At 34.0% G+C, this 19,318-nt stretch overlaps 1 protein-coding gene across 1 annotated transcript; it reads right to left on the reverse strand.

Moving 5' to 3' along the window:
- Window positions 1-2,883: 2,883 nt before the first annotated feature.
- Window positions 2,884-19,094, reverse strand: LOC128994783 (protein GPR107). Its single transcript, XM_054419552.1, has 12 exons — window positions 18,797-19,094; window positions 17,166-17,279; window positions 16,162-16,444; window positions 15,643-15,746; window positions 15,325-15,426; window positions 14,904-15,037; window positions 12,558-12,707; window positions 11,738-11,855; window positions 9,004-9,134; window positions 6,156-6,297; window positions 5,757-5,923; window positions 2,884-4,917 (listed from the first exon to the last, which is right to left on the reverse strand). The coding sequence occupies exons 1-12, from the start codon at window positions 18,881-18,883 to the stop codon at window positions 4,794-4,796; spliced, it is 1,656 nt and encodes a 551-aa protein (XP_054275527.1). The 5' UTR covers window positions 18,884-19,094; the 3' UTR covers window positions 2,884-4,793.
- Window positions 19,095-19,318: the final 224 nt, after the last annotated feature.

The following is a 19,318-nucleotide window of genomic DNA, read 5'->3' on the forward strand; positions in this document are numbered from 1 at the left end:
TTCATAAACAAGCAAACTACAACAGTTTACTTATTCTCCATAAGAATAACATGGGAATTTTAGATTTACAGTTTTTTGGAATTTTCTCCGTAACCATTAGGCGCATAATAACGCTTCGATATACTAAATTATTAGTTTTTTAAGCTCTACAAAATGGTTTGGAAAGAAAATGTTAAATTTTAAGTTTTTAGGGTTAAAAATGAGAAAAACCAATTTTTACCCCATAAAACCCCCCATAAACACCTGTTCCCATAGTCCGATCATGCTGATTCGCGAACTTGTTCGAATAAACGTAGGTTTACATGTTTGTACCAAATTTCATCAAAATCGGATGAGTTTTGCTCGAGTTATCGCGCTAACGGACACATATATAAATACATATATGTATATATATGAATTTGAACGGATGGTGTTTTTGGCCTCTAGGGACCTCAAAACAAAAAAGTAAATTGGTCCCGGGTCCAGGTCTTACCATGAGTACTACGGTAATAGCTTATTCCCTATATGGGAAATTTGCTAAAAGAATCTACATTAACCACAGCTATAGCCAACAATCGTGGACGTCCGGAGGAATCCAATCATTGATACCAATTGACAGCTATAGCCAGATGACCCGAGGCAGACAAAACATGACTTATATATTTTATAAGTCATGAGGTAGGCAAATATATTTGATTTAGTTAGAATCTAAGACTTCCAAGGTAATTTTTGTTTTTAGTATAAATTTCTATAATATTTGCTTAAACCAGATTTTTATCTTACAGTATGGCGTGGCATTCGAGAACCTAAAGAAGCGATGTAAACTACAGTAAATATCACATGGTTAAAGACCCAAAATAAGATAAATTTCATAACCAATTAGAAGCATTATCTGGAAAACGACCTGGTTAAACGGAACATGACTAATCACAGAAATTATGCTAAATAGAATGGTAAATACAATTCACTTGCTAGAATCAATTATGTTTAAAGTTATTTAATTTAATTGTTTTATCCATTGAAATATATTGCTATGCGTTATTAAAGGTATAAATTAAAAATGTTGGTTCGAATAATTTTTGTTATTTAGCGTTTCTTTTCATATTATGCAAGATAAAATTGCATACAGTAAATTTATTTTTAAGAGATGTAATAAATAAAATTCGTTTTCATTGAACAGTTTTTATGTTGGACGCCATATTGAAAAATAGCTATAGAGCTAAAAATTAACAGATTTTTCAGTTTCTGTAAAATATAAACAAACGTAACAGTGTATTCACATAAGAGGGTAATCAGCTGATCTAGGGCTAGAGAGAGTGAAGCTTCGATCACCGAGGTAATAAGTTCGAATTCCACCAATCTTCAATGGACTGTATCCAAGTTATATTGCCACAACCCTCTAGGCCTAGTGTGAATTAATTTTGTAAAACAAATCTAGGATATAAAGATGGGACGTACATATCTCTATATCAGTGTAGATAAACAGTCTATGATATTAATCACTTGCACAAACTTTGTCCAGGCTGTAATTTTTTTGTAAAAACTATTCTTAAATTAAAACACTTAAGAAAATTCTTAGTTTTATTCAGTTTTCAATGTCTGCATTGGTTAACAAGCAACCATCAATATATGTATATTGGTTCCATCTACATATTTTATTGATCTAAAATCCAACCATGACACGAGCATCAACAAACATCGAAACATCACACAAATACAAATAGCAGGCTGTGTGGGATAAAATATTTTACAACAGTCATACCTCCAACTTGTTAAAGAAAATTAAAGATACTGATGTCTAGCAATGGCAGTCTGTAATGAAAGAACAGAGAGAAATCTTGGATCATTAGTGACAAATCGTTACTCTACATGCTAAGGCAACCATTAAATTAGACCTATGATGGTTAAAGTTACTTTCACATTCTGCAGCAAAAACAACGTTCTCTGTACAACAAAGTATTTACTCTGTACTTAAAGTTAATACTTTAATACTTTTATATATACTTTTCTTTGAAATGGTGACCATACAAAGTAGGTACTTTAAGCCAAGTATGAATGGAGATGAGTGGCACGATCTTGTAGTCTTGTTAGTGACTAAGGCCGACATATTCCTTAAGACACAGCTGTTAATTAATAGCCCATACAGCTAACTGGCGACTAAGGGACCTACAGTTTATAGTGGAATCCAAACCACATTTTTTCCTTGGTATATACGAATTGGTCTAATTATCAGGATAGTACTGCGGATAGTCGTAGTACTCACCCATGCGGACGTTAATCCACACCAGGGAGCATCGCATCCACAGTGCATCCCTATAAATATCCACAATTCGTGACCTCCCAGTAGCTGGATTACAGGACAACGCCACCCGTCCCAGTCGTACGTGAAACATATCCAGCAAAGCAAAGGGTGAGCCGGTACAGTGCAAGGATGAGGTGTATTGATAAAAAGTAGCGGCAGTGACCAGGATCTGAACCCACAACATCGCTGCCTTCAATGATACATTTAACAGTATACCAAATTTCATGAAGATATCTTTAATAGTTTAAGATGTATAAATAGTATACCTCACTAGGGCTTAAAAGTGACTCTTTTGAGCAAGGGTAGTCACTTTTGCCTGTGTAATGAACTATATTTTTTGTCATATTGCAAGCAACATTATCTAACTAACTGTAAGCTAGGAAATTAAAATAATCTCATATAAAGAAATCCATTTAAAACAGCTTCCCAACTTGTTTTCAATTTGCTAATGCAAATAAGCAACTGTTTGGTATAATCAATCAATTTGTTTATTACGATTGTGTTAGTTAACCTCTACTGTAGTTCATAGTTCCTAAGGGTATAAAAAAAGGTTCTTTGGATGAATTATCATTTCAGTTTATGACACAATAGGAAGAATAACATTTAATAATTACAAAACATTTTTATTTCACAATGTGCTATGTACAAAATAATACAAAAGTTGCTAGCGTACATTGCTTTTCAGTCGAGACTTAATTGAAAAAAAAATACAACTACTAAATAAAAACATTTTTAAATCCAGGTTTTATTATCATACGATTAAAATCCTTCAAGTCCCAGACCATTAATACAATTTTTTAAGAAAGTATTCAATTTCATAAAATAAGTTGCAGAGTTAGCGTTATATTTGATTTTTTGCTTATATTTTTTTATATAGGGCCTATAGTTTTTTTTAGTTATTCATATTATAGTATACAACAGATTTTAAAACAATGTGAAGCATATTTTTGTAATTTTAATTCATTCCTTACAACCCGAAGCACTTATCTATACTTTGGATTCTAAAAAATTAAAATCGTCTAAACCGGTTAAATGTACAGTTTTTACATAAGGTGTTGAAAATAGGTTATGTAAAACAGTAACATTATTTCACCTAACCACGAATTGTTGTGTAACCAATATTAAAATGGCTCTTGGCTAATTCAAAAACAATTTAAACTACTGACTCAGATGCAATATCTGAGCAAGGAAAATATCTTTGGTTTGAAAAGCTAAGCGAACATTACTAGACTTTTTATTCATTAGAGTGGAGAAAGAGAGCAACAGGAGTACTACGGAAGCAGCTTATTTCAGAAACGTTTACTAATTAGGTTTAAAATTCTAATTTTATAATTATTTATAAGGTTTAACTACAATCCGATGAGAGAAAATATCACAACAAACTACCTAAAGATAAAACATACTGAAATTCCACAATGTAGTAAATAGTTTTTTTTTACTTCCTATGTACTTACAGTGGTTGGAAATAACTACTAATCTCATTGCTTATATTATGTACATAAAAAAAAAAATGGTCACTATCAAAATCAGCCGAAATAATAATGTAGGAAAATAAACTAAAAGTAGTCACATCAAACCAATGGCGAAATAATACTATCCAATATTATGAACGTAAACTACAAGGACTTTCAATTTATTCTAACAAAAAGTTGGATTCATATTATGACAATAGAATAAAGAAGTAAAAAAAAGTATGACAATGAAAACAGTTCATACTGCCAAAAAACCATGTAATGTTTTGACAAAATGAACAGTAGACCACATGAGAATGTTTTAATGAGAAGTGGTGTTGTTTCTATACGGGAGTTGCTATTAACTGCTAGTATTTTTATCGATTCTGATAAAAATATCGATATTCATCTTCAAAGATGTAAAAATCTGGTAGTTCATTCCAATAAAAATCAAGTAAGAACTAGATTTTGATGCTAAATCACAAATTTCTCCAGTTAAGTGAAAACTAAATGGCCCTAGTAAACTAGATATAATAAAATATTTCAAAATGTGATAGTTCGGATGGATGTTAACTGCGTTTATCTTTGATTTATTATTTCAATGCTTTTCATTGTAGACTGCTATATATCTGATAAAAATAAAAAAAACATGTTTAAAACTTAGTCAGGACTATAACATAATCAAAGGTGATACACTGTAATTAATTTCAACAGAAGTTTTGTTAGGTCTTTAGTTATTTTATTTATGTATATTTTTTTTTGTCCTGAGTAAGAAACTCTAACTTTTATTGTGAACAGTCACAAATATTGGTAGGCCTACATCCAAATTATTTTACACTCAGCCTGAAAATTTTGCAGCCCAGCATTAAAACCTATGTGCACTTGAATTATATTGCAAAAAAGTAAAAAAGAATTAAAGTATATACATTGCCAGCCCACATAACGTGTGAAAAATACAAAGTCGGAATTAAGTAGTGTGAAGTTTTCAAACGAGGTGGATTAGGAGAATACTATCACACGCATAAATAAACTCGGTTATTGAACCAAATTGCAAATATAGTTTAATCATATTCGTGACTGCTTTCCCGTTTGTTGATGAGCAGATCTTTCTCTTCATGTGTCGCCTCCAAGGTCGTCACCCTGGACAGTTTACTGAGGCCTTCCTTCACCCCACATTGACTGACTCTGTAACATAAATCAAGGATGAGGAAAGGTCAAAGTATGTTTGTAATACAATATTTAGGAGATAAAAAAAAACTAATGGAACTTGGGCAAATCACTTTTACTTTATCCCCTATTCATAGTATGGAGAAAGAATTGTTTTCATCAAAATTTTCAAGTTTGACTTTTGAGTGGATATATCCGATTTTGGCCCACTGAACCCAAAAAAGTATCTGTGTGTGTTTGTCTGTATGTGTGGTGGATGTGTAGCTACTATTTTGATAAAAAATTATCTCCAGGCATTTTACATTTTTTTAAATTTTGAATTTCAATAGTGATTTTTTCCTATAAACCCCATAAAATAAAGGAATAATCAAAATTTTACAAAAACGGCCCAAACAATTTTTATTAAAATTAGTAGCTTATAGCCTTTTTAACTCTAACTCTTTTTACTCTCTGTAGAAATCACGGTTCAAAAGTTATTGCAGATTTTGTGATTTTCCCCTTAAAATATCATAGTGACTCGCATTGCTTAACCTTCATAAGGGTTGAGGAGATAAAGGGAGAAAGTATGTGTCAGATTGCTGATACCATTTTTTAACATTACTATAGACTACTGATGTACTACACGGTGTTCAGCCAGACAGTGAAGTACATACAACGTAAGTCACGTTGCCCGTGAAGGCCAGCTGGCCGCAGAGATGAAATGACTGTAACGAAACTAGCAATGTTTGATTTGTCAGCCCAAAATGTTGCCATTAAGCTACCGTGCAATGGTTGAAACAATATCTTTCCCAAGTAAACTGGACATTTTAAAAATAATAACAATGAATAAATTATTTTATGAATCATATGATACGTACACAACATCCATTTCGTCATCAGGATCTTCCTCATCTTCATTGGTGACTTGGAAGTATGGGTTTGCTGAAGCCGGTCGGAATTTGTAACCCGTCATGACAAAGAATACATAAGTAACCATCTCCCTAAACATTTCATCCAGCCACTCATACTGAAATGACACTGTCATCTGAAATTAACAAACAATATCATTTAAGTTTCTAGAATCTAACAGTTACACCAAAGAAGTGGCCTACAGTAAATTAATTATGTATTTGCTGAGCTTATGGAACTCTTAACTTCCAAATGTAAACACTGCTACATTTTCAAACAATTAAACACAATTCATATTTAAAATCTGTCAACTGAGACATAATTGTTTTCAAGAACAAACAGTAAACTTAAAAGACTACCAATCCAACCTGTAATAAGTAGACAATTATTCGAGTGAAGTATATGTAGCACACGATCATCACGTAGAAGTGCCTGAATAGCTTGAGCTTTCGGAGATTAATGGCAGCTTTGCCGTCAGTGTGGGATGCTTCCTGTAAATGCCTGATTGACCTGCAACAAAACAAAACATTTTAAAATGCTAAAAAAGGTCTATTGTTACTAAAATATTAGTAACAAAATCAAAGGGTTCTCATTATTGCCATTTAGTACAAGCGATAAGTCATAAAGAGATTGAAAATATTCATTAGGTACAAGGAAATCCATAACTTAAAAATATTGTATGGCTTCTCAAGATCAATAGAACTATTGACTTTTGCATACTGAAATATAAATCCCATTTTCATTACTCTACACACGAAAGTACACTTTCTAAACGTAAAATGAGATAAGAAAATAGGTAATTCCCGCTACTTCACGGAAAAGTTACATAACGTTAACTTTCCGTGCGTATGTACTGCACGGAAAGTAACCGCTATGGGATTTTGCGGTGCAGTCAGATCAGCTGATTGTATTGTTGTTGAAAACACATTCCTCGCTTATATATTGACATTGTCAGTTAGGTTATGTTTGTTGAGATAGATTCTTTGAACTATGTGTACTAATATGGATAATATTCCTGAAACTTTGATGAACAGAGCGGTAAGTGTAACAAACGAATTATTGCCTGATGTGTCGCGTTTAAGATACGAAAATGAATACGATAAGCTTTGTACTTGGTGTCAAAAAGAAAACATTAAACCTAGCCAGGTTAATGATGACATACTTCTAGTCTATATGTCAGAACTGTCGAAAACTATGAAACCTAGCACCTTGTGGAGCAAGTATTCAATGGTTAAAAATGTCTTAAAAGTAAAAGAAAATCTTGGAAATTTAAAATTTCCAAAAACAGTTGCATTTTTAAAGAAAAAGTCTGTTGGTTTCAAACCTAAAAAAGCGAATGTTTTTACATCTGATCAAATTTCTCAGTTCATGATCAACGCTCCCGACAAAGAATGGTTGTTAAGTAAAGTAATTTTGACGTTTGGCATTTTTGGAGCCCTTAGGCGAGATGATCTATTACGCCTTAGCATAAATGACGTAAAAGATTATGGCAGTTTCATTAAGGTTACATTGAGAGATGGTAAAACACATGCTAGCAGAAGTTTCATCATTACAGACGATGAATGTACGTATCAACCCTGCCAGCTAGTACGTAAATATTTGTCTTTACGCCCATCAAAAATGACGAGCCCTAGACTTTTTGTTGGCTTCAGGCAAGGCACGATTTCGGATGTTCCCAAAAAGGTCGCCCAGTACCTTAAGCTAGAACAGCCTGAATCCTACACAGGTCATGCTATTCGACGCACATCCGCGTCAATGCTGGTGGAAGGGGGAGCGGATTTACTCACACTCAAGAGGCACGGAGGCTGGAAAAGTGCAACCGTTGCTGAAGGTTACATTGAGGAGTCCATAAATAGAAAAATTGATGTGTCTAAAAAACTTTTTTCAAAACCAAGTACTTCAATCTCAAATCAAAACAATTCCTCTTTGAATTTACTTCCAATCAGAGACATTACTAATTCAATTTCAAATTACAACAATTCCTCTTTGGATTCACTGCCACTCAATAACATTTCTAACAATGATGAAGAGGTGAATCTGGTTTCAAAATAATATTTTACAATCGACGATGTAATTTCATCAGAAGAAGATACTGTGCAAAATCGCAATTTCATTCAAGAAAATAATAAAGTTGATGGAACACACTCGGAAGTCAATGTTGCAGAAATGAGAAAAAACCTAAAGCTACCACAAAAAATGTTAAACATAAGTGAAAATCAAAACTGCGACTTTAACATACATTTTCATTTTCATTAATAAAGATTTATCAGCGTGTTGATCCTATGTAATCATCAAAGGTCTCTTTCTTTATTTGTTTATTCATCAGCTTGTTCTGTAGTTAATTTAATAAAGATACTTTTTTTTACCCAAAATAGTCTGTTTTTCCTCAAACTATTGGCCATGCAATTATTAATAAGTGCACGGAAAAAACTCATAACGTTAAGTTTCCGTGCTTATGTCGAGGTACATACACACGGAAAGTTAGCGTTATGAGTTTTTTCCGTGCACTTATTAATAATTCAGAGTTGAGTTTTTTTTTCATTAGTTCGGTTTTTTCTCTTAATACTAAGTTAAATAAACGAAAATTTTCATGTTTTTATAAGTTTTCGGTATCGTAATGAAAAATAATGTTCAATACTCGCCTCGAAAGTGTCATTGCGGGGCACGATGGCGTTTCCAGCGCTCGGCTTCGCCTCGCGCGAAAATGCCATCTCTCCCCGCAATGAGTCACTTTCCAGTCTAGTAATGAAAACTACTATTATATGGTCCATTGTTACCCAACCTTTTTACTGGCCTACCACATCTCAAGAAAAAAATACTTTGCGTACCACTTGGTAACGTGGATGTGGTCATTAGGAATGGATGGGTCCTAAAATGGACGGAAATATATGTAACCGATTTTCAGGAGGGATTACATTTAATTTGAGATTTTTACGGTTCAGAATTTGTCTAAACTTTCACCGTGATCACAAGTGACAATGATGATGTATCTACAATCTTTGGAGACATAAATTGGTGATTGATATTAGCTCAATCTGTCAATGAATGAGTAACACAATTCGATGTTCATTTTCATTTAAAGTTTGGTTAACTAACAACTTTAACATGGGACTGGAATGTGTAATTATATCAATATTGAAGGATAGAACCGAGATGTGATTTACAGTTAATTGTCAACAGTTTGAATTTAAATTTCAATACTTTATTACCACTCACCAGACGACGGGGAAGAGAATGGCACCACAACAGAGCAGGTCTACCAACATGAACACGTCCAGCCATGTCTTGTGTTCCACGTCTCCTTCCTCGGACTCCTCAATTATTATTTTTGCTACGTTTGCTAGTACCTAAAACAATATGTGTATTCACCAAACATGCCCAGCATGGGCATACTTATTGTAAAAGTAAAATTAAATACGGCCCTCTACTATGTAATCAACTTTCTTACAAATAAGTTATGCTGGAAAAAAATTCATACAGCATGATTTTTTATCCAATGTTGATAAATTAAAAGATATGCTGTGATGCTTGTTTAATATCAGGTAGGTACGTGTGCCATTTCCCAAAAGGCCTGGTTGTTCCTAGGTAATTTTTTTTATGATAATAATTTCAGTGAGATTTCAAAAGGACAATTCTAAGATAAGTAATTCAAGTATAGTTTATGATTTTCTAGAATATTTGAATTTTAACACGTTTAATGCGGTTTTGCAATAGCTGGTGGTGTAAACAGCTAATGCGCTGCGAGGATGAGTGCGCAAAAACGTTTAAATTTAGTTTAATCCAAATGAAAGGCATATATTGCGTCCCAGACGTTGTGCACATACTTTTAAAAGAACCCAACAGATAACACAAAACAATACTGCTAGCCAGCCCTCAGTGTTGCCAAATGGAGGGAAAAAGCAGAGGTGAAGAACCCAGATACACCATAAAAAATATCACAAAAAAACGGTCAACCACTATTTTGAGATTAGGTTCCTTCCACAATGCTACAGTATATTCATTATCGTTATTCCATTGCATGTCATTAGATCCAATCCTTCACACTACAATAAATTTGTAACAATCCCTACCATCTATAAAATAGTCGGATCTGAAAACGAATTACCGGTATTTCAGATATATTCTGGTACAATAAGCGGCAAGCAAAACGCTAACCTCACATTGGAACAATAGTTTGTAGTATACTCGTCGCGGGTCACTGGAAAGCGGCAGTGGTGACGAGATTACTCGTAATGCGCAGTGAACGTGTTAACTGAATAAAAAATTAGGCTTTTAACTTGATTTAATTATATTTTCCAAACTATATTTTCCAAAAATCACTACGGTAAATTTTTTTACAAAAACACTGCCAAATAAGGAAAATTATTATTACACTTTGTATTAAATAGAATTTTGTATTAAGGACTTAATTGAAGGAATTTTCCTTGATTTACAGGAAACTCAAAATTGTACATAAACACTAAATTTGATGCAAGGTACTTTGAAACACTGCAGTCTTAATAACAAATAGAGGATGTTGATATTTAAGAAAAACTACATTCATCATATTTATTTAAGCCTACTTCTTATCCTAAAAGCTAACATGCGTTATGAGAAATCTTAACAAATAAATGCAATAATGTACTGTACCTATAGCATATTTTTTAAACATTAGACCCACATAAAACTTTTGTTGAAAGCGATGTTTTTAACTCAATTTGAAAATAATCAGTAAATCCAAAGAAAATAAAGAAGAAAAGTTGGAAGGAATAAATAACTAGGAAGGGAATTAAGTTTGACTACTTTAAAAACATGTATATACTTTTCATTCGATGATATTCCACTTGTAACATAGTTAGGTTAGGAGAAAATCACCCTTCTTGTCTTTATATTAAATCATCATGCACCCTTGAGATCCCCAACCGTCCACAAAACCGTTGTATAAACTGAGCTGTAGTTTACAACAATTTTACAAATTATCACGCAAAATAGTAATAAACAGGGTGGTCCACGGGAAACGGATGGATTTAAATAAGCTATTGCTCTTAAAATTTTAAGCATAGAAAGACATCAAAATTAAGGAAAAGTTATGCCATTTACTAAATAAAATACCTTATTTTAAGTTTTGAAAATCCAACTTGCTCAAATTGCGGCCATTGAAACGGATATACATTTCAAGCTTGCTCAAAAATGTTACACTGTTCAGTAAACTATCCATTAATTCGTTTAATTTGGCTCCCGATTGTTGCCTTCAGTTGTTCCAGAGTACATGTTTGTTTTTTTTTTAACCTGTCTTCATGTGACTCCACACCAAAAAGTCATTCATTGACAAGTCCGGTGAAGACGGTAGTCACACAACATCACCAAACCATGAGACCACACGCCCAGCCACACGTATTGGCCTTGTAAGCAGTTGCCCCATCTTGTTGAAACTATATGTTCTTGGTGCAGATTTTCTACCCTTTATGTTCGGGAATGAAAACGTCTCTTATTGTGCAAAATAATTAACGGTGACTGGAGTTCTTTTCTTCAAAGAATGATGGCTCATAAATCCCTCATTTTTTACAGCACACTAAACTGTATTCCAGGTGTTTCTGATTGCATAACTGACTCTTTAGTTCTAAATAAGAAGCCCACCTTAAAATTGTATTCTGACTCGGAAGTTCACCATGACGACCAATACAAAAGTAATGTCTAAAACATCGTTGAGTTTCCACTCTTGACCAACCACGTTGAGTTTCAGTTTACTCACCACTTTAAAAAAAACATCGTATGCCAACATGCAATGATCTTTCATCCACAGTGGCATGATGGCGACTAAATAGCATTGGATGGGGAGCTGAATAACCTTAAATCCGAGTTTCTCACTCTAACAGTTGCAGAGAAACGCGTGATTCAAAAGTGTCCGTTTCCAATAGCAAAATAATAGCAAAATAAAAATTGACAAGCTTAGGACAAACCAATAACCAACCTGTAATGGTATGACGATCATGAATATCTTTTTATCTTTGTCAGATAGAATGTGTTTTATAAACGTCCATCCAGTACCAATAAGTACAATCGTGATGAATAGAACCGATCCTTTCAATCTGAAACCAGAAAATAACTATTAAATTTCAATCTTAGATTAGCTTTAGGGCTGTATTTTCAATTGTGTTTCAAAGGAAGTGTTACTGCTTAGGAATTGGTTTAGTTTAAACCCACACTAGACTTTGCTAATCTCTTAAGGACGTTTCAAAATATGATTCTACTAGATTTATTCTCCATGCCTCTAGCTTACTTTTGACAGGTTAAGTAGTCAAAATTTGTTTATATTAGACAGCTATAAATTTGCATACACCAAGAGTTTTTAATAAATTAAAAAAATCTCTCTGATGTAATTTATTATAAGTTGAATGCAAAGAAGAGACTTCTTACTTTATGTCAATGTTATAAATTAAACTCTGTACTTTTCTGTTATACCATTGGCTATTGTATTAATAGTCAAAGGTTATAGCGACCACATCAGGTTATTACTGTTCTATTGACCACACCAGGTTAGGTTACGTTTTTTTACATAACAAAGTAGACATACTTTCATTTAAAATTTTTTTTACCTAACCTAACTAACCTGGTGGGATCAGTATAACAGAAAACCTATAACTCAAAAAACTTACATAAAACAACATATCTGAAAGGTGTATCGATACTAAAATTTACCAATTGTGTGTAAAAAGTTTAGAAAATTTAAATACAAACAATTCTTATTGCACACTGTGAAATAGTAAAATGTTTAAAAGTGAATTACTCACAAATGAGTGATGTAGTAGAGAATAGCCCAGGCCGCAACATGCTCTCCTCTAATCTGGATGAAGTGATAATTGATGGAGTGGAACATGAGAGACAAAGACTTGAGGTATACCAGGACTGCCATCAAATAGTGGATCTTGTAAACAGGGTGTCTGTGCAAAGATATGAATTTACAAGTTATTTCAACAGTTTAACATGAGAGTAGTCAGAAACTTTCACATTCAGTGATTTATTTCACTTATCAGGGGATATTTTAGTATAATAAAAAACAACATTTCATTCATGACAGTACACCCAATACTTATTTTTAAGTCTGCTTGCTTAGGGTAAATATGTACAAAGTTCTTTGGAAACACTATTTCATGCTTGTGGTTTTAAGCACTTATGTTTCTTATATTCCATAGTCTAATTTCACCACTATCACCAGAACCTTGTCATTTTTTTTACGACCAAAGTTGCTCTTGTTAATTCAAAGAAATCATCACACAACACAAAATAAATGAGGCTGTAGCTGCTAAAGGGGTCTAAGTCGAGATGGGGCCCTTATAGATTAACTATTATTTTGCGATTTTTTTAGATTTGCTATTTCGCTTCCTAATGTCTTCTAGTATAAGCTTTGATCACTTGGAATGGTGTATTTCAGTTTGTTTGGTTGGTATAACTCTGAAAGCCAGCTGGTGTCACCAGGCCCTTCAAGCTTAGACGACTGCCAATGCAGACAGCCAAACATAACCTCTAAACTTTTATCAGCGATTATTTCAAAACATCAGTTTTTGAGATAGGCCCGTTTAGCAGCTACAGCCTCAAATGTCCTTAATTTTTGTTTGTAAAAAACTTAGTTTACATTTCACCTATTGAGTTATACAGCAGTTGGTTTAGAAAACAAAATGTATTCAAGATTTCATGACAAAGCTACTACAGAGTTTGTTTGAGAATATTCAGCAGAACATCCATGGTTTGGTCATCAGCCAACACAATGTCAAACAGTTCTTTGTACTGTTCTAGAGCCTCTTCGATATGATCATTGAGGAACCCAATCTTGAGAACAGTGTCATGAGGTAAACCATCTGCCATTTTAGCATCTCCGACTGAATCTCCAAGTACAATGATATTACTGCGCCCATAAAACTCTGAGTAGCAAGTTTTGTTCTGGATAAGTTTTGCGTTTTTGCTGAAGACGTGAATTATATCGCCTTGACACCCAGCGATTTTCCCATCCTTTATACTGAGAAAATTTGACACAATGTGGACGTTGTTTGTCAAGAAACCTTCATGATTCAGAGACAGTTTCACCACTTCTCCAATCCCAGCCGAAAAGACCAACACCGGAACATTGTTGTTTTGCAATCGGGCCAAACATTCTTTGGTGTGATCTCTAAAAGGCTGCCTGTTTCTTCTGACGTATTTGTCTACAGCATCAATATCCCATTCAACGCCTTTCATGTACTCAATTCCCATTTCCCACCATTTCACCATGTGGGGTATTTTCTCCTCTACAGTTAGCTTTGGGTCAATTTCAATCGGTAGATATTTTTCCAAGTTACGTTTCAGCTTACCCCTTATTTCTTCGTTGACGTTGGAATAGTTTTCAAGAAGACAGAAAGTAGCTTTTGTCACTATTCCATTTTCATGGCTCTTAGTTAAAGTTCTATCGAAGTCAATTATGAGTTGTAATTTTTCTCGACCACTAGAGGCAATGGAATTTATTTTCTCCGATACTTTTGTTGGATTTTTCATATAAACATGAGGCAGTGATAACCACAACGGAGCCTTCAGTTTTTTCATAGTATTACGAAGTAAATTCATTATTTGATTGATGGTAACAGACCAGAGGTTTAATACATTCAATCGAAAAAAATTAAGATTGTACAATATTTGAATTGCTAAGCAACCATGATGTTTGTGTTGTTACTCAGTTTTTAAAATTGTGGTTTTGTTTTCTATTTCTTTGTAAGCTTTTGTTTTATTTCTTCTAGTACTACAAGGGAAGTTTTTTAAGAAACGGCCGTTTTTGCATATCGCTCCTTAGTTTGCATTTATGTTGCAACGAGGCTTCTCGCCGCTTACTGTCATTATTTGTAAACAGAATGGAACCAAGAGTTGTGTATTTTAGCACAATTTTAAGCCAGTTACTCATTAAAATTAGCTTAATTGCATAGTATTTTATATAGGGCATCTTACAGGAGATAGTTGCACAGCATCTTTATTTTCTTGGTGTAACTGTTTTATTGTTTTCACTTGTATTTTATGACACAGTTCATGTTATATTTTATGAACAAAATTAATAGATTTGATTTGATTTAGTATCTTAACGTCAATGCTAAAAAGACTTACTTATTCATACTTACTTGCTCTTAACTAAAATGAACACCCAGAAACAACCCGACAGAAAGAACAGAATGGACATCATCGTGTAAAGAGCTGGTAGAGGCATTTCCCCAGCCGAGAGGTAATTGCCTTTGTTGTTCTCTTCTATCTCCATCTATGAAAATAGATTGCAAAATCACTATAGCCTACTGGCATTTCGGTACGGGATAAATTATTCATGGCTCCTCAAAACCTTCAAATTTCAATACATTTTATAGCATAACAAATTACGTACAAATTTGACTAAAAAATTATTCAACCGTGGCCAAATTGAAAATATTTTATAACCCCCTACAAATTAAAAATAACTATGTCTAAATGAATCAATCTGTATATGTTAGTTATTGGTTAATTATTCAACCAAATATTGCATTATGCTATAAATATGTCAAAAATACATACCGTGAAGTCCAGCGAGACGGGAGAACTACCGTAGTTAGGACAGCTGTGGAAGTAGAGGTTGTACAATCCCTCTTCAGCTTCAGTCGCTACGTAGATGACAAACTGGAAAATATATTAGGCAGAATTGAAACCAACAAATTGCCGATAATTTAGTATTACAGTAAATTGAGTAGTGTATCTATATTTTAATTTATCAATGCTATTACATCATAGCGTTTGTATAGCAAACAATTTAAGAACATTTATAACCCTCTTTATTTGTTAAAATGTTCAAAAAAAGTTCTACAAAATATTAGTAAGATATTCATTCAAACTTACACTAGTGTTGTAAACGCCACGATTCTTATCGTAAACAATCGGAATCTGTAAATCAGCGCAGGAAGACTGCTCTCCTGGAACTGTCATCTTTTGCTCTTTCTCTTCTGAAAATTACATTGTGCATTAGCTTCTTATTAGACCACATAGTATTTCTTACCCTGGGTGCTTTTTCAGTTCACCTATCTTACTGTGTTTTAAGGTTTGTTTCTAAATTTCCAAGGTATATTAAAAGTTATTTGTAAACATAGCTCATGAATTTTAATACAAAATAAGGTTTAGGTTTCCAAAAAAACAGGCATAACAAGATATAACTTTAATATGCAGAACAAGTAATGTTAGGTTATGTTCATAATCTAGGACCATTCCTATAGCAAATTGCTAATTAACCTTCTATTAATATTATTTTGTTGTCTGTCGCAACCAACTGAGCCATCCACTTACAACTGTAAAGGTTTGTAGTTTGTTTAGGTGTAGGCTAAATTACCTATATTTTTGTATAAGAAACAACATAATACTTACGCTGATCCCTCTTCCTGCGTGTGAGCATGAGACTTTGGTCACTGAGTGAGTCTCGCTTGAGCCGCAGTGGTGGGATGGACGAGCGGTTCTTGTAGATGTGCAGGTACCGCAGCTGCTTACTGCAGTTTACCCGCAACTGTCTACTCTTTAGGTCTAGTGTTAACAGTACGGCGTCGGCGCTTGACGACTGCAGCACCGGAGACTCCAGCAGACAGTGCTCCTGGTGTATGTCCAGATACGGGTTCATGGCATCATTCATAGTCCGATCCACGCTGAATCCGTACTGTCGACAATTGTGTGTGTAAAATAGGCAAAAATAGAGCAAGAATTTCAAGTGATATGAATATTTCAAACTCTAGAGAAAATTACATTTGCATTTTTGAAACATTGTTGATATCATACCAATGCTGTTAGTGCATCCAAAATAATATATTAACCCTTAGAGTGCCAGGCGAGAAATAAAAGTAACGCTAAAAAAATGCCGATGATTTTTCCCGAAGGTCGCGCTAAAAATGCCGAGCGCGATCTGGCGATTTTTAGGTTAAAATTTCGTAAAAATCGAATTTTCGATATTTCGACCAACGAAAATCGATGTATCGCATCTAGTAACTTTCGACTCAATGTTAATATATGGGTTAAAAGAATCCGAGTATTCATTCGGTTGTTATGACAACTGTTCGATCATTACGAAACGTCCGGTCAGCCGGACGTTGGCACTTTTGGCTCGTTCTAAAAACGTCCGGTCGGCCGGACGTCGGCACTTTTGGCTCGTTTTAAAAACGTCCGGTTCCCCGGACGTTGGCACTCAAAGGGTTAATCAAAGTTGAATACCCTTTAAGTTAATATTGGGTTTTAAGTTACTAAATCCTAAGTTAAGAGAGAGAGTAAGTGTTGGAATACAATAGTAGAAGTTAGTTTAGGTAATGTTAAATAGCCTAAGAATACAACTTTTTAAAATCTTAACTGGTAGCCTAAACACTTTTTATTCTTTACAATCTACTTACAATGTCAGTTTCTTTTATTTGAGGCGTTCCTTTAAACATCGAAAGCTTAACATCCAAGATGCCTTCTTTGTAAAATCCAAAAGTGCTAAGAGCAATATACTTCCTTTCATCATTCTGAAACAATGAGATTAATATACTGAATATGAGCAAACAGAAGCTTAACGTCAGTAAGTAAAATGAAAAAACAGATGCTAGTGAATTAATGCCTGGCTGCTCCAGCTACAGTTTTGATGTTGCATGGACGTAGGAGAGTTAGTTGACATGTAACACAGTTATCAAACATCTAAAAAAATACCAATAAATTCATCCAATTATTTATTTGCAAGGTTAAATTTAATTCCTAGCTTTCAAGTTTCATCAATTTAAGTTAACTAATTTAAATAATTTAAGTGCAAATGCTCTTCATTGGTTTTAAAGGGAATCCCTAAGTTAGCCCTAATGCAATAATTTGAAATGTTTTGTCTACCACAGAAGAGGTTTTAACTTATGCGATTTTGCTGAGGTAGGCCAGTTAACGATCGTAGTAATGGCTACATCGCTGATAGGCAAAATTGTTTCTTATCCTGGAGCATTGCCAACAAACTTTGTCAAGGAAACCTTTGGATCTTGCATGAGTGAATAGCCCTGATGAAATTAACAACTATTTTGTGTGTGTGGTTGGCAATATTGCAAGTGAGTTAACTCCTGTTGATGGCCATCTTTCACTTGACAAGGTGGAAACATGCTACACCAGCAGAGGTAACATTACTGGTTGTCGATTTTTTTAAAAACAAGCAAGATGTAAGTTATTTGGTAGTCAAAATATCAATAAATATCGGAGAAAAACATCAACCAAATGCTAAATAATGAAATATATCATTTATATCTCTTTAAATTCCATTAACATTTTGTTAGTTACAGGAGAATATAAATAGGCCTAGGTATAACCAAAAAGTTTTCCTCTCAATCTCAATGTGTTATTTGTACTTATCGGACTTATTCCAAAAGGGCTGCTTTCCCCAAATCTATATTAACTCTGATGATCGTGGTTAAGACTATATTTTAACCTCAGATTAAACCTCAGGCTTAAACTGGAAAAATAATTACTTCCAATGCCTTGATGGTACAAGTGATAGTAAAGAATCAATATCTTGTGGGACGTTTCTTTATAGAAGTAAGAACATCAAATAAGTAGCTTACAGTGATTTGTTACAAATCCTCAAAGCTGTTCTTTTCCTTCTCACACATCGTTAATATCGCGATCACCAGTGGCTGACAAGCAGCCCTGCTGATCACTGGCGAGCAGCCTAGTGTGACCCGTGCTTTACTAATCGAATCGATAGTTTCAATCAATATTAGCATAGCCCAGTTAAGAAACTGTACCCTCCATGATTCCCGATCCCTGGATTGTGGAGAAGACAACGGATGGTAAATGGTAAAATGGCAAGCCCTGGCCCTAGGCATAGCCTAAGTTAAAATAGTCGAACTTATATTAACTTATGCACTTAAAATATAATTTAGTAAACTAGCCTAGGTATTAAGAGTCTTCATTATTGAGTAACCTATGTTTATTTTTACACCAAATATAAAGTATTGGAGCTGTAAAAACTTAGTAAATAGGTTAGCAAATATATAAATAAATGGCCACCTACCTTTATATCTAGTTTGTGTATTCTACAACAACAAGATCCAATAAATAATAGCAAATGGACAGCAAATATTGTATGAAGGATTGCCATAGTAATTTAATTTACAGCATTACAATGTCTCAAACAAAACTAGAATTGAATTATTAGTTGACTTATTGCAAAGTGCATTAGTCAATATCTATGACTGCAGGCAGACTGCATCTGCAAGCCTATCTAAATGAACTTTTTTCTTTGACTGTGATATTTTTATTTTATAACATTAAATTGAAAAACAAACAAATTGATGACACTCGACAGTCGACAACATTGAACATTTACTTGGATCCTTGGATGGTTCCGAATGTTCCGATGGTTCCGATGGTTCTGGTTCGGTTCGATACGATAGGTTTCCGTTGGTTCTTCCGTTCTTCCTTCTGTTTGATTCGATACGGATTGGACGATTGGATGGATGGATACGGAGTCACGGACGATGGTAGCCACGGCCGCCTTTAACTACAGGCCGCGGTCTGGTAGAATTGGCAACGT

This window comes from Macrosteles quadrilineatus, unplaced genomic scaffold (assembly GCF_028750875.1).
Source record: "Macrosteles quadrilineatus isolate MER2022 unplaced genomic scaffold, UCM_ALF_1.0 Scaffold_5__1_contigs__length_97177068, whole genome shotgun sequence".
In the NCBI taxonomy this organism is placed as follows: domain Eukaryota; kingdom Metazoa; phylum Arthropoda; class Insecta; order Hemiptera; family Cicadellidae; genus Macrosteles; species Macrosteles quadrilineatus.